The 20,903-nt window shown below is 41.4% G+C and overlaps 1 protein-coding gene across 1 annotated transcript in view; it reads left to right on the forward strand.

Moving 5' to 3' along the window:
- The window catches only part of LOC142210731 (synaptotagmin-1-like), a 166,206-nt gene that overhangs the window by 111,672 nt on the left and 33,631 nt on the right, over positions 1-20,903 (forward strand). Inside the window, exons 2-3 of the mRNA XM_075280104.1 lie at positions 6,836-7,002; positions 18,040-18,221. Coding sequence (XP_075136205.1) covers positions 6,843-7,002; positions 18,040-18,221 — 342 coding nt within the window. The 5' untranslated portion in view covers positions 6,836-6,842. The remainder of the gene's footprint in view (positions 1-6,835; positions 7,003-18,039; positions 18,222-20,903) is intronic.

Below are 20,903 nucleotides of genomic sequence, written 5' to 3' on the forward strand. Positions count from 1 at the left end.
TTTCTGAAATAAGTAAAAGTTGCCTAAAGCTTAGAATTGTAATAAATTAAGAAAATAAGCTGTAGTTACTCATCTCTCCCCTGCTGCTTCCAGCACCACCTCTCGTGGGTACCTTGCCAGATAGTGGTGATGTCCCATATATCTCCCATCGCTGTTGTAGCCAGTGATTGATGCAGCAGTCACATGGAGTATATGGACACGACATCTCTTCAGCCAAGTAAGAAACCAAGCAGTAACTAAGATAGCCAAATGGGGAGGACCGGAGTTGTGGCACTGGAAGCACAGGGGAATAATATAGGTGAGTATACTTTATTTTCCTATGTTTTCACATTTCCTATTCTTACGTAACTTTTAATGTATCTGATCACATAACCATGTTCACATTTGTAAACAATTAAAAGCTAAACATTTTTAAACATAAATAATTAAACATTTACAGAGCTCTAAAGATTTTTTCTAACCATCTTAGTGGTGGTCCTCTTTTGTCTTGATGTGACCAGAAGCTTTCTATGGTCTGGCCCATGTCAGAATCCCATTTATTTATTCCTTATTGTGGGCGGGTTATATTCTCTTACATATAGAATCTCTGCCTGATATCCTGGCCACAATAAGAAAGTCGTGACTGGAAGGTTCCCTTCAGGCTTCACACATTGAATTAGATTTGTCTAGAGTGTTGCTTTAATTGTCTACAAATTAAATTTGGCTATGTTCATGGAAAACCTCTTTAATAGATGGAGTTCTTCTGCTAAGGCTCCTTATTTATTAGCCAAAGTAGAGTATGTTTACTGTGAGAAGGTGACAGGTAGAATGCTGAGTCCCGCTATATCAGGCCCTGGTTTCTGACCTATGTGTGGTCCATGGCGGATCTAGAGTAGACCTCAACCCAGGTATGGATACTAGGCCCATTACTGGCCCATAAAAGGCTGCAGATCCTGCACTTCAGGGCAGATCCAGGGAGTGAGAGGAGATATCTGGGTCTGTCCTATTGCTCTGAGTCCGCTGAGACTGTATCCTGCTTATTGGTTTGTTCGTGTGGTTGGTAGTAAGCCACACATATAGTTAGTTTGTTATTACTGTTTAGTTAGTTGCTCAGACAAGCAGGATTTTGTTTCTTATTATTTTGCCTGAAGTTAAGGGTGTGTTTTATTTAGCTCATTTTGTGTCTGAAGTTAAAGTTTATTTATGTTCCTGTTTTTTTTTCTAAACAAACCCATTTCCTCTATATTTTATGTCCCTGTCTTTAACTGGCCAGGACCGCACCACTCCTGCTACCATCTCTATACTGTAAGTCTATTGTGTAATGCTTAAGTTTTCCCTGTTCCCCTTGTATCTTGTAGTGAGGTTTACATGTGTCAAAAACTGAAATGTAAAATATGTGACTACATAGATATATTTAAAGATGTAGAGGTTCCTCATTTGTTAGTGTATGAAAACAATTTTGCATCATGTATTTCTTTGGGTCTAATTTTGTCTTGTTTTCCAAGGCAGTGTAAGGACAGAGATCAGTTTAATATTCAACATTGTATTTTTCTGGCACATAATTTTGACAGATGTCTTCTGCAGGATGTGTCACATCAAGAAAGTTGTTTTTGACATAAACCGATAGCCAGAAATGTTTGCAGTACCACAGACATTATTATGACTCAAACACTGAAGGAAACAAAGGGGCAGATTTGCTATTTCTGGATTTGTTAATTATATGGATTGACGGTTTAATTTTAGATTGATTTATTATCTTGGAACATGTGCCTACTTTGTGAGGACTCTGTCAAAATGAATGGTTTCAAATGGTCAAAATGAATTGGTTGCCCAAGGATTTGAGGGTATGGCATTTATTGGCATCAGAAACTTATTCTGAAGTTGGAAATTGTTTGACTCTGCTTTTATTCACTTTCTATGTGGTTAAAGTGTTGCATTTGGCACAGACAGTGGTTCTTTTTTTTTGTGCAAATCAATAATATTTTTTTCTAAATTCATTGGGACCAAACTATGACCTAAACCACATGGGCATCCTTCATAAAAATTGCCCCAAATACTCTGCAGGTTGCAATAATGGGGTGATGCTAGCTGCTACAAAAGTCAGTGTCTATACAATGATGCATACAAGGAAACTGATATATGCTTCATGGCAGGATTGTGTTGGAAATCAATATTTGACACACTTCTATGAACAAATCATATAGGAGGATGCTACTAGGTCAAAAAAGCAAATCAACATACATACTTTATATAGTAAGACTAAACTTGTCATTTAGGTGAGTTGTCCAGGGTCAGAAGGGTTGGTCTATGGGCGGTTTCTCATACTTTAGCTCATGCTCATTTAAGTACATGCGACTGAGGCTTTGTTCACATCTATTCCATTAGGAGCCTCTGTAGCAGATTTTGTCAAAAAAAAGGGACAAAATAATAGAAACCTGACAGACTCCATAATATTGGGCTGTTTTCATCCCTGTGACAGAACAGATTCAACTGCTACGAAAGAGCAGAACAATGAAAAACAACAATGCTGCATAACTGCAATACCAAACACAACACTTTAACCCCTTAAGGACCAGGCCATTTTTTGGTTTCGCATTTTCGTTTTTCCCTCCTCACATTTCAAGAGCCATAACTTTTTCATTTTTCAGTTCACAGAGTCACATGATAGCTTATTGTTTGCGGGACAAATTGTACTTTGTAATGGCACCATTCAATATGCTGTGCAATGTACTGGGAAGCTGGAAAAAAATTCAGAATGAGGCGCAATTGGAGAAAAAATGCATTTGCGCCATTTTCTTATGGGTTTAATTTTTACAGCATTCACTGTTTGGTACAAATGACATGTTACCTGTGTTCTACGTGTCAGTACAAACGCGGTGATACCAAATTTATATAGTATTTGAAATTTTTTGATACTTTTAAAAAAATTATAAACTTTGCAAAATAGAAAAAAAATTTGTGTCATCATGTTCTAACACCTGTAACTTTTTCATATTTCCATGTATGGAGCTGGTTGTGGTGTCTTTTTATGCGGGACAAGATGACATTTCTATTGATACCATTTGGGGAAAGATCCGATGGTTTGATCACTTTTTATTCAATTTTTTATAGGAGGCAAAGTGTTGAAAAAAACGCTTTTTGGCTGTTTTTATTTTTTTTGCCGCTACGCCGTTCGCAGTACGGGATAAATGTTTTAATATTCTAATAGCTCAGGCATTTTGGAGCGCAGGGATACCTAATATGTTTATGTTTAATGTTCTTTAATTACTTTTATAGCTGATCTAGGGAAAGGGGGGTGATTTGAACTTTTATTTTTTTTTATTTTTTTAATACTTTTAAAAACTTTTTTTTTTCTTCTGTTACATTTATGATCAGACCCCTTAGGTACCTTGAAACCTAGGGAGTCTGATCGCTCATACTATTCACTACAATACTACAGTACTGCAGTGAATAGCAGAATCGCAGCACTTCTATTAGACGATGCCTCTGGCATCGTCTAATAGATCTAGTGCAGAGACAAGCCTGGAAGCCTTCAATAGGCTTCCGGCTGTCATAGCAACCGATCACCGCCCTCTTGTGACGTTCAGGAGGGCGGCGATCGGCAAAACATGGCGGCGCCCATGCCGCCGGCGCCGTTTACACACTGCGGTCGCGTTTGACCGCAGTGTGTAAAGGGTTAACAGCAGCGATCGGCTCGGGCACCGACTGCTGCTGTTAGTGGCAGGTCCTGGCTGTATTATACAGCCGGCATCTGCCGTGTATGGAGCGAGCTCAGCGTGTGAGCTCGCTCCATACATCCCCATGCGACCCATGACGTACAGTTACGTCAAGGGTCGCTAAGGGGTTAAGATTGCATGCGGTGCTGTTTGTAGAAAATAGGATTTTTCTGTTCCTAAACAAGCCCTTTAACCCTTTTTTCTGCATATTATGGCTTTGTGTAATACAATACCTATAAACTGCTATGGGCCAAACTGCTATGGGCCTATACTCTACTTTTCTGTGACTCCAATTTGATTTGTTGTTGGACATTAGAAGAAGAGTCATGACTCTCTGGACTTACGCAAAAATGTATTACTAAATACTATTACTATACACTTTGTGGGGATGTTAGCTTAGTAGAACCAGTGGTGCGGACCCAAATAGTCAAGACAGGGACACAAAATGCAGCAAACTGGTTTATTTAGAAAAACAGGAAAATAAATAAACCTTGACTTCAGGCACAGAATAAACAAAACAAAATACAGCCTTAACTTCAGGCAAAAACAATATAAATACGTGCTCATCTGAGCAACTAACTAAACAGTAATGATAACCTAACTATACGTGTGGTTTACAACCAGCCACACGAACAAAACAGGAGCAATATTGTCTCACTAGACTCAGGGTTACAGGACAGAACCATACGCCTCCTTTCACCTCATGGAACTGCACTGCAATGCAATACCACAATCACGTCAACTATATTGTGCAGGTGCTTCCAAACAAGAGCTAAACAATCATAAAAAACACATATTTGTAAATCATACTTCTGATTTTGCAGATTAAATGTCATATGTAACAATGCAAAATTGATGCCATTGTATTTTCCCCAGAACAGTAATGGCTGACTTGTCTAAGTCCTGCATGTAATAATGCTTCGCTCACCACGGAGACACAGAAGCATCTGTTTCCTGTAAGAATGACATTATCATGGCATCTCTGAGGTGATGCTGTCTGGAAGCCATGGTTTGATTTGTAAATAGCAGCCACCAGGTCCACTGGGGAGTCTCTCGTAGTGGATCATGGGGAGGGTTGCTACGGAGATGACTTGTGGCGATGCAGCAGAGCTGTGTGATTCTATAACAAGTCTCAGCCTTGAGATTTCTAATCTCTTCCCTCTCACAATGTGCCCTTCTTGAGTGGATGAGGCAAAGATTATTATGAGATGATTACATTTGTATAATTCTAATGGTATTCTGCTAAATTAAAGTAACAGTAATTTTTTTTTTTTTAATGTAGATTGTGAGCCCCATATGGGGATCACAATGTACTTTTTTTTTTTCTTTTCTATCAGTATTTCTTTGTAGAATGGGAGGAAAGCCATGCAAACACAGGGAGAACATACAAACTCCTTGCAGATGTTGCTCCTGGTGGGATTCAAACAAAGGACTCCAGCGCTGCAAGGCTGCAGTGCTAACCACTGAGCCACCGTGTGGCCCCTAAAAGTCACAGTAATTCTATGCAATGATATATTTTAGCGGAATTTATATAAAGTTTGTGATAAAAGCCATATTCAATTTATACATAGTATCAATATATATAAAAGATCATGCAATGTAGATACATTGTTTTTATTATACTGACCCTAAGTTATAGCCTATATTATACTATAAAACTGTATGGCGTGTTGCTGTAATGAAGAGGGGGGCAATAAGTTTCTTCTATGGGGAGTGGATGCCTTTATTGAATGGAAAAATATTACATGTCGAAGATTTTGATCCATGGTTTTATATGGATTGCCAGAGTTGATGTCGGGAAGGAAGTTTTTCCCCTGACATGGGGCAATTGACATCAGCCTCATGAGGGTTTTTTTTGCCTTCCTCTGGATCAACACCTCAGGGTTATAGGTTGGTCTTGATGGACTTGTGTCTTTATCCAACCTCATCAACTATGTTACTATTACTGCACATTACTAAACCAAACTTAGGAACAATAGAAGATTACAGCTCTGAAGGTAACATAATTGTGATTGCAGTTCTGGACTAAAATACATGCTGTAACTTTGGATATGTACAAAATAATTCAATGTATATGCAAAGCTATCATGGCAAAGCTGGCCATGACAGACAGCTGAACATGTAAAACATGCACAGGTAAAGTTTGTTAGCCACTCTTTCTGCTCTGACTAATAGATCTCTTTTGGCTAAACAGCAAAGCGCTCATGTAGCCCACTTCATACAAGTTTCAAAGAAATCTCCAAGAAAGGGGGCTAAAAAATTCATATGAGCTGGTGACACTGACCACATTACGTTATAAGATATGCTTCCCTGTAGGTTCCTGTTTATTTGTAATATACTGTACATTAAATGAGTCTTCATGACAAGTTGTAGGCTCCATTGACACATCAGCAATCCAGCATGTACTGTATATCTGCATTGGAGCCTCAGGTTTCTGAGCAGAGTGGCTGCGGATGTGCTGCAGGTTGTCATTCACTCTACTCATAATATGTAGCATGTTTAATTTATGGTAACACAACCGCCATATACATGCACAGGATTGTCATCAGTTTGGCTGCAGATTTTAAGGGGAAGCTTCTTGAACAGAACTGTAAAGTGCCATATCTGGTGCTATGAATTGATGTTAGAATTGTGAACGAAGAGTCTGAACAACTTATCCATTGATTTGATAGTGAATAAAAGCAACTAATAAAAGAAATGCAATAGTTGTCCAGTTTACATCTGTGATAGGTGCACATGGCAAAACCAGACACCATATGGCGGCGCACTTAATGAAAACTCTGTGTGTCGTCCCAAAGGCTCCCAACACACAGCTCTGCCATCTGCATGTAGCTCTGGTCATGTACACCAAGCATGCTAGATTATATCGGACCTGGAAATCAAGTGGACTGGACATGATTCAGATGGAGAAAGCAATTTTGTATTCCTGTACTGTCTGACGCCCATACTATAAATGCCTGTATCCTCTTCATTTTCATCTTCTATAATGTTTGTACTACAGAAAATATATTATATTGAGCAGTGAACATGACCTTTATGAGTACATCTACTGACATCTAATGTGTTTCCCACTAAGAGCTTGTCTCTCTTCATGTGAAAAGCCATTTCATATTCTACAATTCAATTTTATTTTTCCACAGCTCAACAATGAGCCAGGAGCGCAGATCTGCCGACTATGCATCTGAGCAGACAACGCACTCAACAGCCTTGCAGGAGCCCCACCAAAATGGCACGGATATATCAACCAAGCACAACGTCTTCTCCGACATGAAGGACAAATTTATGAATGAACTGAGCAAACTACCAAGTAAGACAATGTACTGGGTTCATTTTTATTTTATCTGCTTGGGAAAGTGACAGCTAAAAAAATGTTCAGCCTGTGACAGTCGTGGTCCTCAGTGAGCGGTAAGAATCAATGCATCTCCATTTGTCCTGGAGGAGAGACTGTCACATTGAATTGTTACGGCTATATAACTTCAAAGGAAGTAATGGTTGTGATGGAACATTAATCACGAAGTCTACACTGGCAACTGTGCCAAAAGGTTATTGAAAGGCTATGTAGGAGCAGAAGGCCGAGGCGTTAGTGAAGTAACTTTAAAGCTCTCCAATGAATTGGTAATATGTTTTAGCAAAAGCAGTGCTGGCATTACATCTATCATGGATAGTGCATATCCTATTGAGATAAACTGTATGCTCTAAAAGACCCAGTTTTCCACTTGTACAAAGGAGTATAGCTACAGAGGCAGCAATGTCACCTAAGCCCTGGTGCCTGAGAAGGTCCCCTCTGCCCCATAAGGAGGTACCATTGTTATAAATGGCCTATGGTAGTAGGGCAGTCCTAATGCAGATTGTATATTGTGAAAGTTACCCTTCTCTTTCCATATCCGTGCCCCCAGTCTAATTGCTGATCATCTGTGTGCAGCGTCTGCTGCTTGGCTCAGTGAGTAAGATACTCTGCAGACGCATGAAGCCAGACAGACTGTATGCTTTTAATAATTCAGCGATACATTCCCAGTTAATATGGCTTCTACTGAGAACTGATTTGCATTATCTCCATTCATTAACAATTGATGTTGGTGATACACACATGTTCACGGCCTTGCCATCCTGTTGTTTTCACCCTTATCTCTTTTTCCTATTTAATAATACATAATAGGAGAAGGAATATGAGGATTATAATGTATTGATGGATGGATGGATGGATGGATGGATGTCTGCTTATTAGAAAGAAATGTGTGGCAATTGAAGATAATGGTTGAAAATGTATATTTCATAGAAAATTGTACTTATCTCATTGCAAAGTGGTAAACAATGAAATGACAAAGAATGTTGAGAAACAGAGATGGGATACGATTTCTGCTTTTGCAGCTCATATCTTTCATAGCTGGTTACAGCTACATACACCCTATACATATACCACCACATTAGCAACAGTGCCTCTAAGAGGTTCCACATACAGAATGCTATGATCATGTGGCAGCCACATCTACCCCTGCCACAGATGCCCTCACACATCCAGTTTTTACCTGGAGTCTTCTGCCACTAAAATCACCTCTAGAAGAATGATATGTTGCCGTAGGGGCTGTTAGTGACATAGTGAAAATATACATTTGAGTCAGTCTACATCTGTGTCAAGTAAAATCTGGCTGCCGAGAAAAATTATAGAAATGAGCTGTTCAGTGTATCCAAGTGTGACTGTAACTGCTGAAGCATCTGTATTCACCTGCAGTCGCCACACATCAGGACCAGTCACACTTTACGTAAGGAGGTGCAAAGCTGGGTGGTGACCATATGTCCTAGATGTAAGGGACCTGCTCTTATGCATACAGATTAAGGCTAAGGCATAGAGATGAGCGAACAGTAAAATGTTCGAGGTTTGATATTCGTTTCGAGTAGCCCCTCAATATTCGACTACTCGAATCGAATATCGAACCCTATTATAGTCTATGGGGGGAAAATGCTCATTTCAGGGGTAGGCAACATCCGATCAAATTATACTTACCAATTCCACAAGTGAGGGTCGGACTGGATCCTCCAAGAAGTCTTCTCCTTGCAGCCTCCCCGCTGCATTTTCCAGCTCTGAATTCACTCTGCCAGGCATCGGGCCTGGGCAGAGCCGACTGCGCATGCCAGCGCTACAAGCGGACATGCGCAGTTGGCTCTGCCCAGGCCTGATGCCTAGCAGAGTGAATTCAGAGCCAGAAGACGCCGCGGGGAAGCTGCACGGAGAAGACTTCTAAAGGTAGGAGAAGAACCAGCGTTGATTGACCGACTGTATAGCATTCGGCCAATCAATGCTGGTTCTGCATCAAACTTTTACATTCGTATAGCGATTGAGTACGAGTATTTCGAATACCGTAGTATTCGATCGAATACCTACTCGATCGAGTACTACTCGCTCATCACTAAGGCATCACAAAGCGGGCTGCAGCAAAAAAACACTGCAGGAAAAAACATGGTGGTAACATATCACGGTTTTTCCAGCACTTTTCACAGAAAGTCTGCAGAGGTTTCCTAGGCGGACTTTGTGTTTCAATTATACCTATAGGGAAACCACTGGCATTTCTGTAGGTATAACTGATATGCTGCAATTTCCAAAATCGCAACGGTTTTGGAAATCGCAGCGTGGCCACTGTGCGTATTTTTCTGCAAGGTTTTAAGGTGTGGATAGGATTCTCTAGCGGTTCCACTGAGGCCAAACCCCTGCGTTTACGCCATGTGCGGCCCCCGGCCTAAAGGTGATTTTTCCAGCAGCAAGATTACACATTGGCACAAAGTAGTATGTTCACTATGTTACTAACCAGCCATACAGCAGCAAATTAATGGTCAAGAAGCGAGTTTGATGATGGTAGACTGCCTTTTCACACTGACATAAATCCAGCTATAGTTTTCTCCAGGAGTACCAAACACATATGCCTTCCAAGAGCAACACTGACAATCAAAGAGTTTCCTCAGGAGTTCTAGCTACCTAAGACCCTGTGACAGATTCATGGGCCCTTGAAGATACAACTGAGGTCATCTAGGATGTAAGTCCCTTCAAAAAGGTAGAGAAATAGCTATGACCTGATGGCAATAGTTGCTTCCTAATATACTATTGTAACTGCCTCCTGTGGACACAGAAACATTTGCACATAGCTACTCCCTAGTCCAGGGCACACAGAGCATTGACTACAATTTCTACAATTAGACTACAATTTCTATGGCATGTGCCGTTGGGCTTAAATCCCCCAATGGTTATAATGTTTGTAGTGCCTTCACATAAATAGCAGAATCTTGTTACATACGTTACAACAAGTGGATGTATGATCCCAGCTTTAAGAATGAAATGCGTCTAGTACATGTATGCCTGTAGACAATTCCTTTATAGCAGCATATCAGTACTAAATGAGTTATTATCATGTTAGATTGGTATTGATGGATCCAGTTTTACTCACAATTAAAATAAACTACTGCATAAAGCTGGAGGGAGATTATCGTAGAGCATAACATAAACACCAACAAAATGGCTGTGATTTTCCAATAATCCTAGTGTAGATGCAATTATATTAACTACAGGAGCTGGGCTGGTAGAAATAGGCAATTATATTATTCCAGGAATATTATAAAGAAATAATCGCTGAAAGGAGGGTTGTTATAGTTTAATTATAGGTAGTGGAGAGAGAGCGCGAGAGAAACAAGGCTGCCTGGAAGCGATGCAGTCGTGTGGTGCAGGACCGATAACCATTGGCAATAACTCCATGGAGTTTTACAACAAATTGCAGCAGTCTTGTAATACAGTTTTCAGCTACATAGTAAGCACATAAACACATTGTATATGTAATATAATAACTTTATATATTATTCACTATAGGCGACAGATCTGACATGCCGTATTTCCACCACATTTTGTGGATATGTTATATCTGTACTTTTCATATGCGGCACCTCAACCTGTTTATTTGTGGATGGCGTGCTGTCCAGGGTTGATCATTTTTGACATCTGACTTCTTTTTTTAATTTCACTTCCGGTAATTTTTATGTCTCTGGGTCCATGAAAAACGGATGACACACAGATACCATCCATTTTTTCACGGACCTATAGACTTGCATTGAAAACCACAATTCCCAACCACATCGTTAAAAAAAAAAACCAAACCCATCTCTGATACTTTTTTCAGATCCACATAAAAAAATGGACGTCTGAATGAACACATTGTAAGGAATGGGTATGGGGATTGTGGACATGTGAATATAGCCTTAATGATGTTACCAATAAACTGGCATAGACAGGCCTCCATACTACGGTATTCGCTCATCTATCTATCTGATAAATAAGTAAGACGTGTTCAAGGAGACAATCCAAGACATTGATGGCAGATTATGTTACTTTCTTTATAATACAACCGTGGCACAGTATGCTTGTTGGCCATAAGTCACGGTGAAAAGCACAATAAGCTTACTGTTAGCGTTGGGCTGACGTTCGTCGGGCCTACCCTTCAACAACCCCAAGGAAATAGACCACAATACTCTTCAAATGTTGGTGTCTTCAACTAGATCTTTATTGTTTAAGAGCCTGGACCCACCATAGGATCCTCAAACCCTATGGTTATAGTACACTTCCATCTTAAACTGTGTTGGCCCTGTCTGGTCAGAGATTGCTCTCAAATTATAACGCATTTGTTAGTGGTGTACACACTATATGTGAGCTGTGGGAGGTCAGGAGGAATTCCTGAGAAAGGAAGTGTCCCAGTGGTTGCAGGTACCCTCAGAGGTATCAGGACCCCAAAATACAGACTGGAGCCACCTGTGAACAAATGGGAATACTGTGGTAGGGGGCTTGCCTCCTTAATACCAATGGCGGTACAGACATTTCATCCACGAGCTGTAAACTGAAGAAATAGTCCTGCAGGTACAACTTTTTCTTCTGTTAGAAAAGTAAACAAACTAGACAGAAGAAAGCTTCTATCTTGTTACAACAATTTAACATTACAGTGAATGAAGATGGATGGCGCGTCTGCATCATTCTGTTGGTGTTTCATTATGTTGCTCTGATAATGGATCAGAGCAAAGGAAGAATGATGAATAGATTATGATGGATCAGAGAAACAGATCTCAATAACAGCAGTGTGAACTAACCTTTAGTCTTATATGCATCAGCATTAGAAAAATGTCTGATTTGCATCAAAGAATGTCTAATATTCCAGCCAAGCCTAGGTCACTATATAGCCCAATACAAACCATTACAATACAATGTGTACAGCAACCACATGGTATATATACTGTATATGTACTACATTGCCAGAGTTAGACAGAATGTGTAAACATGGACATTTGGACAAGTTATTATGTTTCAGAAAAGTGATGAAGCGTTAGCTGTCTGTACCTGCTGGTTAAAGATGTCATTACATGTTACAACGCAGCTTCAGTTGTTCTGTTTTGTTTCATTCCATTTCACTCTTTCATCTTTTCATTTGTTCATTTATGCATTTTCCATTCTTTTCTTTGCTTTCTCTATCTTTAAGATCATGCCAGGAGAGGTAAGTGCTCCTACCACCAATCTTCAACATATCCATCATTGTGCATGTCTGCTGATATGTTGATATTATTTTACCTGTAACTAGATGACTGGTTGCTGGTTTTGTGTCTGTTGCATTCTGCATATGGAAGTGTGGCTGCCTCCATTTTGATCATGCACACCCCCATGTGCCCAAGGCTGGTTTTAGAGAATTATATGGCAGAAGTACATTTTCGTTGAACTCATTTGGGGGTCTATGTGCAGGTTCACTGAGAAGTGAGGCTCCGTAGTGTATGGTCCCAGCACCTTGTCACTGGCAAATTGTATTTTTACATATGACATCATCTTATCCATTTCTGTTTTAGCTCTTAATAGATATGTCTGGACACATAGAGAAGAGATTGGGAGCTTTTAGAGTATTGTTCTTTTTATAGATACAGTCAGTTACAAGTAATAGTGCTCATAGGAAGAATGCTTTCTCTCTAATGCCGTCCATTGGCAGTAACTACTTGATATATGCAACCCTTTAACAGGCCTTGCAAGATTAACCAAACCAGTGTCTTCTCCAAAAGGAAGAGACCTACCCACAGACAGTACTGTAATAGAGTATGTTAGATGGGCAGAACTGAGGTTGCCTTTCAGTACACACCGTAGTGATATAATGATGTTTTACCATTGATTTTGCACAAACTTGCAATATTCATCAGACATGTCACACAAAGGGTTAATATAATGACTACGGATCATAAAATCATGGTTACATCAATGACAGCTGGATATCTTTTTTTCCTGTAAAAATAATAGAATGTTTTACTAATACCTGAGTAATTGATAACATCACATATAACAAAAAAAAAACCAAAGATGGTGTACACGTCACTTCTGGAACATCTGTGCTGTGGAGGCACACGCCCACGAGGATCTAACTGCACTGTTTATCTAAATGATACATAGTGACTACCATGTTATGAACACTGCAGTTTCTTCAAACAGCTGATCTGATATCTTGAAAGTCAAATCCTAAAAATAAGTCTAAGGGTGCATTCACACTGAGTAAACGCTAGCTTATTCTGAACGTAAAACACGTTCAGAATAAGCGGCGTCTAAAGCAGCTCCATTCATTTCTATGGGAGCCGGCATACGAGCGCTCCCCATAGAAATGAATGGGCTGCTTCTTTCACTCCGAGCAGTCCCATTGAAGTGAATGGGGAGTGCCGGCGTATACGGCAAGCTCTGCTCATGCCGGAGCGTACACGCCAGCACTCCCCATTCACTTCAATGGGACTGCTCGGAGTGAAAGAAGCATCCCATTCATTTCTATGGGGAGCGCTCGTATGCCGGCTCCCATAGAAATGAATGGAGCTGCTTTAGACGCCGCTTATTCTGAACGTGTTTTACGTTCAGAATAAGCTAGCATTTACTCAGTGTGAATGCACCCTAAGGGTGCATTCACACTATGGATACGGTGACTGATTCTGAACGTTAAAACACGTTCAGAATCAGCGCGTATAAAGCAGATCCCATTCATTTCAATGGGAGCCAGCATATGAGCACTCCCCATTAAAATGAATGGGCTGCTTTTTACTCTACGAGCGCTCCCATTCACGTACACGCGAGCCCTTCCCATTCACTTCAATGGGAGCGCTCGTAGAGTAAAAAGCAGCCCATTCATTTCAATGGGGAGCGCTCGTATGCCGGCTCTCATTGAAATGAATGGGATCTGCTTTATACGCGCTGATTCTGAACGTGTTTTAACATTCAGAATCAGTCACCGTATCCGTAGTGTGAATACACCCTAAAGTCTAAGGTTCCATGTTGTGATCCATAGTCAAAAATACTGCAGAAAAGACCGCGTCGGAAACACTTCACCATTTTTTCCGCATCGTTTTTCATAGAAAATCTGCAGTGTTTTCCTTAGTGCCAAAATAACATCAATGTAACAAAGTTATTTGGGATATTCAATAGACTTTTAGAAAAGCTAGTAAGCAGAAGATATCTGTGCGGTGACCTTTACACGAGGCACTGTCCTACTAAAGCAGCAATTGTAAGCTTTGACCTTGTCTGAATTAAATATCACTCTGTCCATTAAAGTGTGTGTATAGAGGCAATACTGGCTGCAATGGTGCCGTAAACCTGAGGAGGCTTCCTGAAGTGAGAATAACCAAAAATCAAATTTACTTTAAAGCAGCCGAGCAGACACAGCAGCGTCCTCTCTGCAGGCTGCGGCTGTTTCCCCGTCTCATTCACATTTATTCTAAATGTTACAATACACAGGTGTGTCTGAGAACAGGCAGCCACAATACACAACTCAATGGCTCAGTAGAGCAGAAAGGTATCTGACAGTTTTTAAGGTTACAGAATAACCCAAGAAAGGATCAGTTAAATTATTTACAACTTACTGAGTTGTAGCATCAAAGGGAAAACTAACAAAATTTTACTCGTATTTTCAACGAGGAGCTTTAAAGATATTATAAAATGTATGCCATGAAATGTAATGCGCTTCGATATTTTGTGTTGTAATTCCTCTATATTTTAACATCCAATCATTATTGGTTACATCTAGAGATGAGCGAACAGTGTTCTATCGAACACATGTTCGATCGGATATCAGGGTGTTCGCCATGTTCGAATCGAATCGAACACCACGTGGTAAAGTGCGCCAAAATTCGATTCCCCTCCCACCTTCCCTGGCGCCTTTTTTGCACCTATAACAGCGCAGGGGAGGTGGGACAGGAACTACGACACTGGGGGCATTGAAAAAAATTGGAAAAAGTCATTGGCTGCCGAAATCAGGTGACCTCCATTTTAGACGAATAGTGGATTTCAAATCCGGGTCATATGAGAATGTGAACTTTGTGACTATGAGACAGGGATAGCTGTACAGGCAGGGATAGCTAGGGATAACCTTTATTTAGGGGGGAATGTTATTAAAAATAACTTTTTGGGGCTCTATCGGGTGTGTAATTGTGATTTTTGTGAGATAAACTTTTTCCCATAGGGATGCATTGGCCAGCGCTGATTGGCCGAATTCCGTACTCTGGCCAATCAGTGCTGGCCAATGCATTCTATTAGCTTGATGAAGCAGAGTGTGCACAAGGGTTCAAGCGCACCCTCGGCTCTGATGTAGCAGAGCTGAGGCTGCACAAGGGTTCAAGCGCACCCTCGGCTCTGATGTAGGAGAGCCGAGGGTGCACTTGAACCCTTGTGCACCCTCGGCTCTGCTACATCAGAGCCGAGGGTGCGCTTGAACCCTTGTGCACACTCTGCTTCATCAAGCTAATAGAATGCATTGGCCAGCGCTGATTGGCCAGAGTACGGAATTCGGCCAATCAGCGCTGGCTCTGCTGGAGGAGGCGGAGTCTAAGATCGCTCCACACCAGTCTCCATTCAGGTCCGACCTTAGACTCCGCCTCCTCCAGCAGAGCCAGCGCTGATTGGCCGAATTCCGTACTCTGGCCAATCAGCACTGGCTAATGCATTGTATTGGCGTGATGAAGCAGTGCTGAATGAGTGTGCTTAACACACACATTCAGCTCTACTTCATCGGGCTAATAGAATGCATTGGCCAATCAGCGCTGGCCAATGCATTCTATTAGCGTGAACTGAGTTTGCACAGGGGTTCTAGTGCACCCTCGGCTCTGCTACATCAGATTGCTACATCTGATGTAGCAGTGCCGAGTGTGCATCAGATGTGTAGTTGAGCAAAACTGACTCAGCACTGCTAAGTCTCTGCATTCGCATAGGAATGCATTGGCCAGCCTTCGGCCAATCAGCGCTGGCTCTGCCGGAGGAGGCGGAGTCTAAGGTCGGACCTGAATGGAGACTGGTGTGGAGCGATCTTAGACTCCGCCTCCTCCAGCAGAGCCAGCGCTGATTGGTCGAGTTCCGTACTCTGGCCAATCAGCACTGGCCAATGCATTTCTATGGGGAAAAGTTAGCTTGCGAAAATCGCAAACTGACAGGGATTTCCATGAAATAAAGTGACTTTTATGCCCCCAGACATGCTTCCCCTGCTGTCCCAGTGTCATTCCAGGGTGTTGATATCATTTCCTGGGGTGTCATAGTGGACTTGGTGACCCTCCAGACACGAATTTGGGTTTCCCCCTTAACGAGTTTATGTTCCCCATAGACTATAATGGGGTTCGAAACCCATTCGAACACTCGAACAGTGAGCGGCTGTTCGAATCGAATTTCGAACCTCGAACATTTTAGTGTTCGCTCATCTCTAGTTACATCCAAAGGCTAATAACCCACACAGCTCTAAAGCTGATTGCACACGACTGTGTGCAAACTGTGGGCTGTGAATGAACGGAACAGGCGGCACGCAGGCAACACACGTGCGTCATAGGAGCCGCGGAAGGAGGGATGCAAAATGATACAGGAATAGGATCTGTTCCATATCTTTGGACTGTCGGCCTGCACACGTGACTGTATTATACATGGTCATGTGTACGGACTCTTAGAAAGGAATGGAACAGTGTGCTATCTGGGAAAAACCTGCAAGAGGGCTAAGGCCTCATTCTTATCTGCGTCAGTAATCTGTTCAGGGGAGTCTGCTTGGGGACACCCCCCCCCCCCCAAACGGACTACCGAACGCATTGGCAAGCGTTGTGCAGTGAAAACACACAGACCCCATAGACTATAATGGGGTCTGTGTGCTTTCTGCACTCTCCGCACGAGTCATGCAGAGAGGAAATAGATAGTGAACTACTTTTCTGTCCGCATGTTCTGTGTGGAAACCGGGCAGAAAGAGTACAGAACCCGTGTGCATTCACTGTACACTGCTTGCCAATGCATTCGGTAGTCCGCTCAGGGGGGGTCCCCATGCAGATTCCCCCGAACAGATTACCAACGCAGATATGAATGAGGCCTAAGGCTGAAGCCCCACACTGTGGAAAGCTGCTCTTTTTTTGTTGCAGATGTTGCTGCATTTTATTGAACCAAAGCCAAGAATTGCTACAAAAGGAATGAGAAATATAAAGGGAGCACCTACGTATTGTTCTCCCTTCTCTTCAATCTAATCTTATCTTTAGCTCAAAAAAAACCACAACTAAGGCTCAGGCCCCACATGGCGTCCTGCAGCAAAAAAAATGCTGTGAGATAAACCACAGCGGCAACACATTGCAGTTCTTCCCACAGTTTTTGCGATTACGCCACGTGCCGCTCTGACCTACAACACAAAATCCTAATGCATTTTAGTTAGTTTATCTGCCCTTTATCATGATTTGATGTAGTAATACATTAATTTGTGTAATATCTATAACACATGCAGATATCTATATATTATGTATATTTATTAATGTATTGATGAGCAGGATTACATGCGGTGTTAAGATATTTTGAGCCAAATAGACATAAAGTTCAATCAAACATATAATAAGATCCATAAACAGCTATTTGGTTTCCCAGCAAAACAACTAGTAAGGTGATGTTACAAAGATGCATTATGTAAAGGTATTATTTCTATTAATACTACCGTTTTAAGCGTAAAAAGGACAATATTTACCCTTTTCAGGTAGGTGGCACAAGTAAATAAACCGTAATATAATCACCTATCATTTGATTTGACCTAAAGGGAAGTGTAAATGGAATATTAATCAATGTTACTTAGTTTCATGCTGTGTTATCCACATCTGTGTATGAAATCCACAGCACAGATAATACGGTATTTCGTTCATAGTGACTTTGGCTCTTCAGCCAGCTGGAAATCAAAGTCTAGAGAATTTAGTTCTTCAGTATTAGAAAAATGATGAGTTTCCCACGACCGATCTATATTGCATGGTCTGCATAGGTTTATGTTTCACAAACCAATAATAACATAATCTATTTTGTATTTTTTTCCAATACCAGTTCCTCCATGGGCGCTGGCCACCATTCTCATTGTGGCTGGACTGCTGCTACTATGCTGTTGTTTCTGCATCTGTAAGAAGTGCTGTGGCAAGAAGAAGAAAGGCAAGAAAGGCAAAGATAAGGTCAAGGCCCAGATTAACATGAAAGAGGTGAAGGACTTGGGGAAAAGTTACATTGATAAGGTAAATCGCTATCCAGTTGTGTCAGCACCAGAGATAGAGTGTTGTATTACTAAGGTATTCACTGTGATCTAAGAGAGGTAGCAACCTTTTTAATATCAAAGAGTATATGAAAAAGTTATCAAAGCATTATATGGTCCAAAAATTTAAATACCCTATTACATCTTGTATACCGTGCATACTTTAGGCTATGGTCCTATGTAGCAAACTGCAACTAAAAAAATTGCGGCGTTTCCACAGCCAGGTTCAGGGTATGTTCACATGACGGAATTTGTGTTCCGCGTGTGAACACTTCCACATGGCTAGCCACGATGGGATGCCGATGCAGTGCAGTGAAGTGGAGCTGGATTTTGAGGCGATTTAGCGTCAACATCCGCTCCAAAAAACTCTGTGTGAACATACCCTTAGCCAGAGAAAAAAAATCGCCGCGTTTTACAGTACTTGCAAAGTGAATGGGATTCATGAGAATCCCATGCCAACTTTGCAGAAAAAATTTGCAACACGGACACACTGCAACTTTGAAAACCGTCGTGGTTTTGAAAATTGCAGCATGTCAATTATATCTACGGAAATGCCAGTGGCTTACACGTAGATATAATCGTAACAGAAAGTCCGTGGAGGAAAAGTCAGTGAACTTTCTGATCAAAGCACTTTGGGAAGAACCGCGATACGTTCACGCTGCAGTTGTTACCGCAGCGCTTAAGTGTGCCGTTTCCAACCTGTGGGGCTTTAGCCTTAGCCTCAGCTATATTTTCGGGATTGTCCAAACTAATTTAATACAGCTACGTTGGAATGCTATGTTAGGCTAACTCCCCACGATTTGGAAACACGGCAATTTCTGTTGCAGATTTGCTGCTGTTTTTTGAGCCAAAGTCAGGAGTGGCTTAAAAAAGAATGGACATTATTAAGGAAACAGCAAAATCTGCATAAAAAAAACCGCTGCATTTACACAACATGGGGCCTTAGCCTTAATGGGATGTGCAGCAAGGATGGAAATAGTATAATCATTTAGAGAAATGCCTGTCTTAAGGCCAAGAGGCCACACTGCTGTTTGGCGAGTCCCATCCACACATTGCATAAAAATACCCACAGTAGAAATGCTGTGATTTCTAAAACCGTCTGCATGTCAATTTTACCTACAGAAATACTGGTGGTTTCTCTATAGGCATAAGTGAAGTGGAAGGTCCACAGAGGAATCCACTGCAGACTTTCTGTGAATAGCACTACGGGAAAAACCGCAATTCATTTCCGCCACTGTTTTCCCCACCGGAGTTTTTCTATGGCCCACTACATGGAGCTTTAGCCAAAAGGAATCTGTCAACAGGTTTATACTGTCCAAGGGCAGCTTAAAGTAGAAACAGATGCTTTGATAATATTAAATGGCCAAGCTAAATTTGGAATCTGCAGTTCAGCCAATGGTGATGGCCATGGTGTTCATGATCTCCCTCTCTCTCCAAAAATTCTGCCCAATCCTATACAAAAAAATTATAATTTTCTTTATTCTTTATTTGTTTTTGGCATATATCTACATGTTTGGCTATGGACAGTGGCCATCATACTGAACATCATAATTGTTTCCGCACTAAGGTGTTAGCCTTTTGCCTTGGCAGTCATACAATCTGGAGTGACTCCAAACTACTTATGTGCTAAAGGTATTTTCTGAACAAGAACTGAAGCATTTGTTGTGTTATCCGATGCTGTATCCAGTTGGATGACTTCTGCACCATGATACCCAGAGGAGTGCGAGTTTTGTTTCTTCCTTTTCATCTATCATTGTGATGTCTCATTACTGTCACCATTTGTTAGACAGCAGTAAATTGGCAATATGTTGTGAAAGCTGCAGAAACACTTACTCTGAAATTCTATGATAAATTGGCAAGCTGGTAGGTATAATGTGAGCCAAAGGATTCAACTGTCTGGATTCCAGTTTCAAGTTGCTGCCTATGCAATTATCGCCATGGGTGGCCATAGGACAGGTGCTCTGTATTACTATTATCATCTTGCATTGTCAATGCTTCAACACGTTACACTGAGCTGTACAAAAAGATTACAGGTATAGACCAAAACAACATGCAAAGATGCCCGTGCTGTAGAAGCCTATAATCTAAAGGAAAAATGGGAACCAAAGGGAGACAGTGGGGGTGAGAGAAATATCTGGCAAACACAACTGATGACGAAGATGGAAAATGCACAGTTGGCAAGCTATATATTCCCTGGTTATGTAATGGTATAGGAACTGCTGAATAATGTGACATAACAGCTACAGCGAAAACCCCTAAAAATCAGACATTTATAGGGATTCTACCATTAAAAACCTTTTTTCTGTTGATAAGACGTCGGAATAGCCTTTAGAAAGGCTATTCATCTCTTACCTTTAGATATGATCTCCGCAGCGCCGTTCCTTAGAAATACTGGTTTTTACAGGTATGTAAATTAGTTCTCTCATAGCAATGTGGGCGGGCCCCAGTGCTAAAAATGCAATGAGGGTGTCCCCACTGCTGCTCGAGAACAGGATCCTGTGACGCCTCTATCTTTTGCTGGATCCTCCCCTTCTTTCCTCATCTTTCTTCAGTGGCATAACCTCCGACGCCTGCACAGTTGGCTCTGCCAGTGAAACAATAGTAGAGCCGACTGCGCAGGCGTCGGAGGTGACGCTGCCGAAGAAAGATGAGGAAACAAGGGGAG

The sequence above is a fragment of the Leptodactylus fuscus genome, chromosome 6 (genome assembly GCF_031893055.1).
Source record: "Leptodactylus fuscus isolate aLepFus1 chromosome 6, aLepFus1.hap2, whole genome shotgun sequence".
NCBI lineage: Eukaryota > Metazoa > Chordata > Amphibia > Anura > Leptodactylidae > Leptodactylus > Leptodactylus fuscus.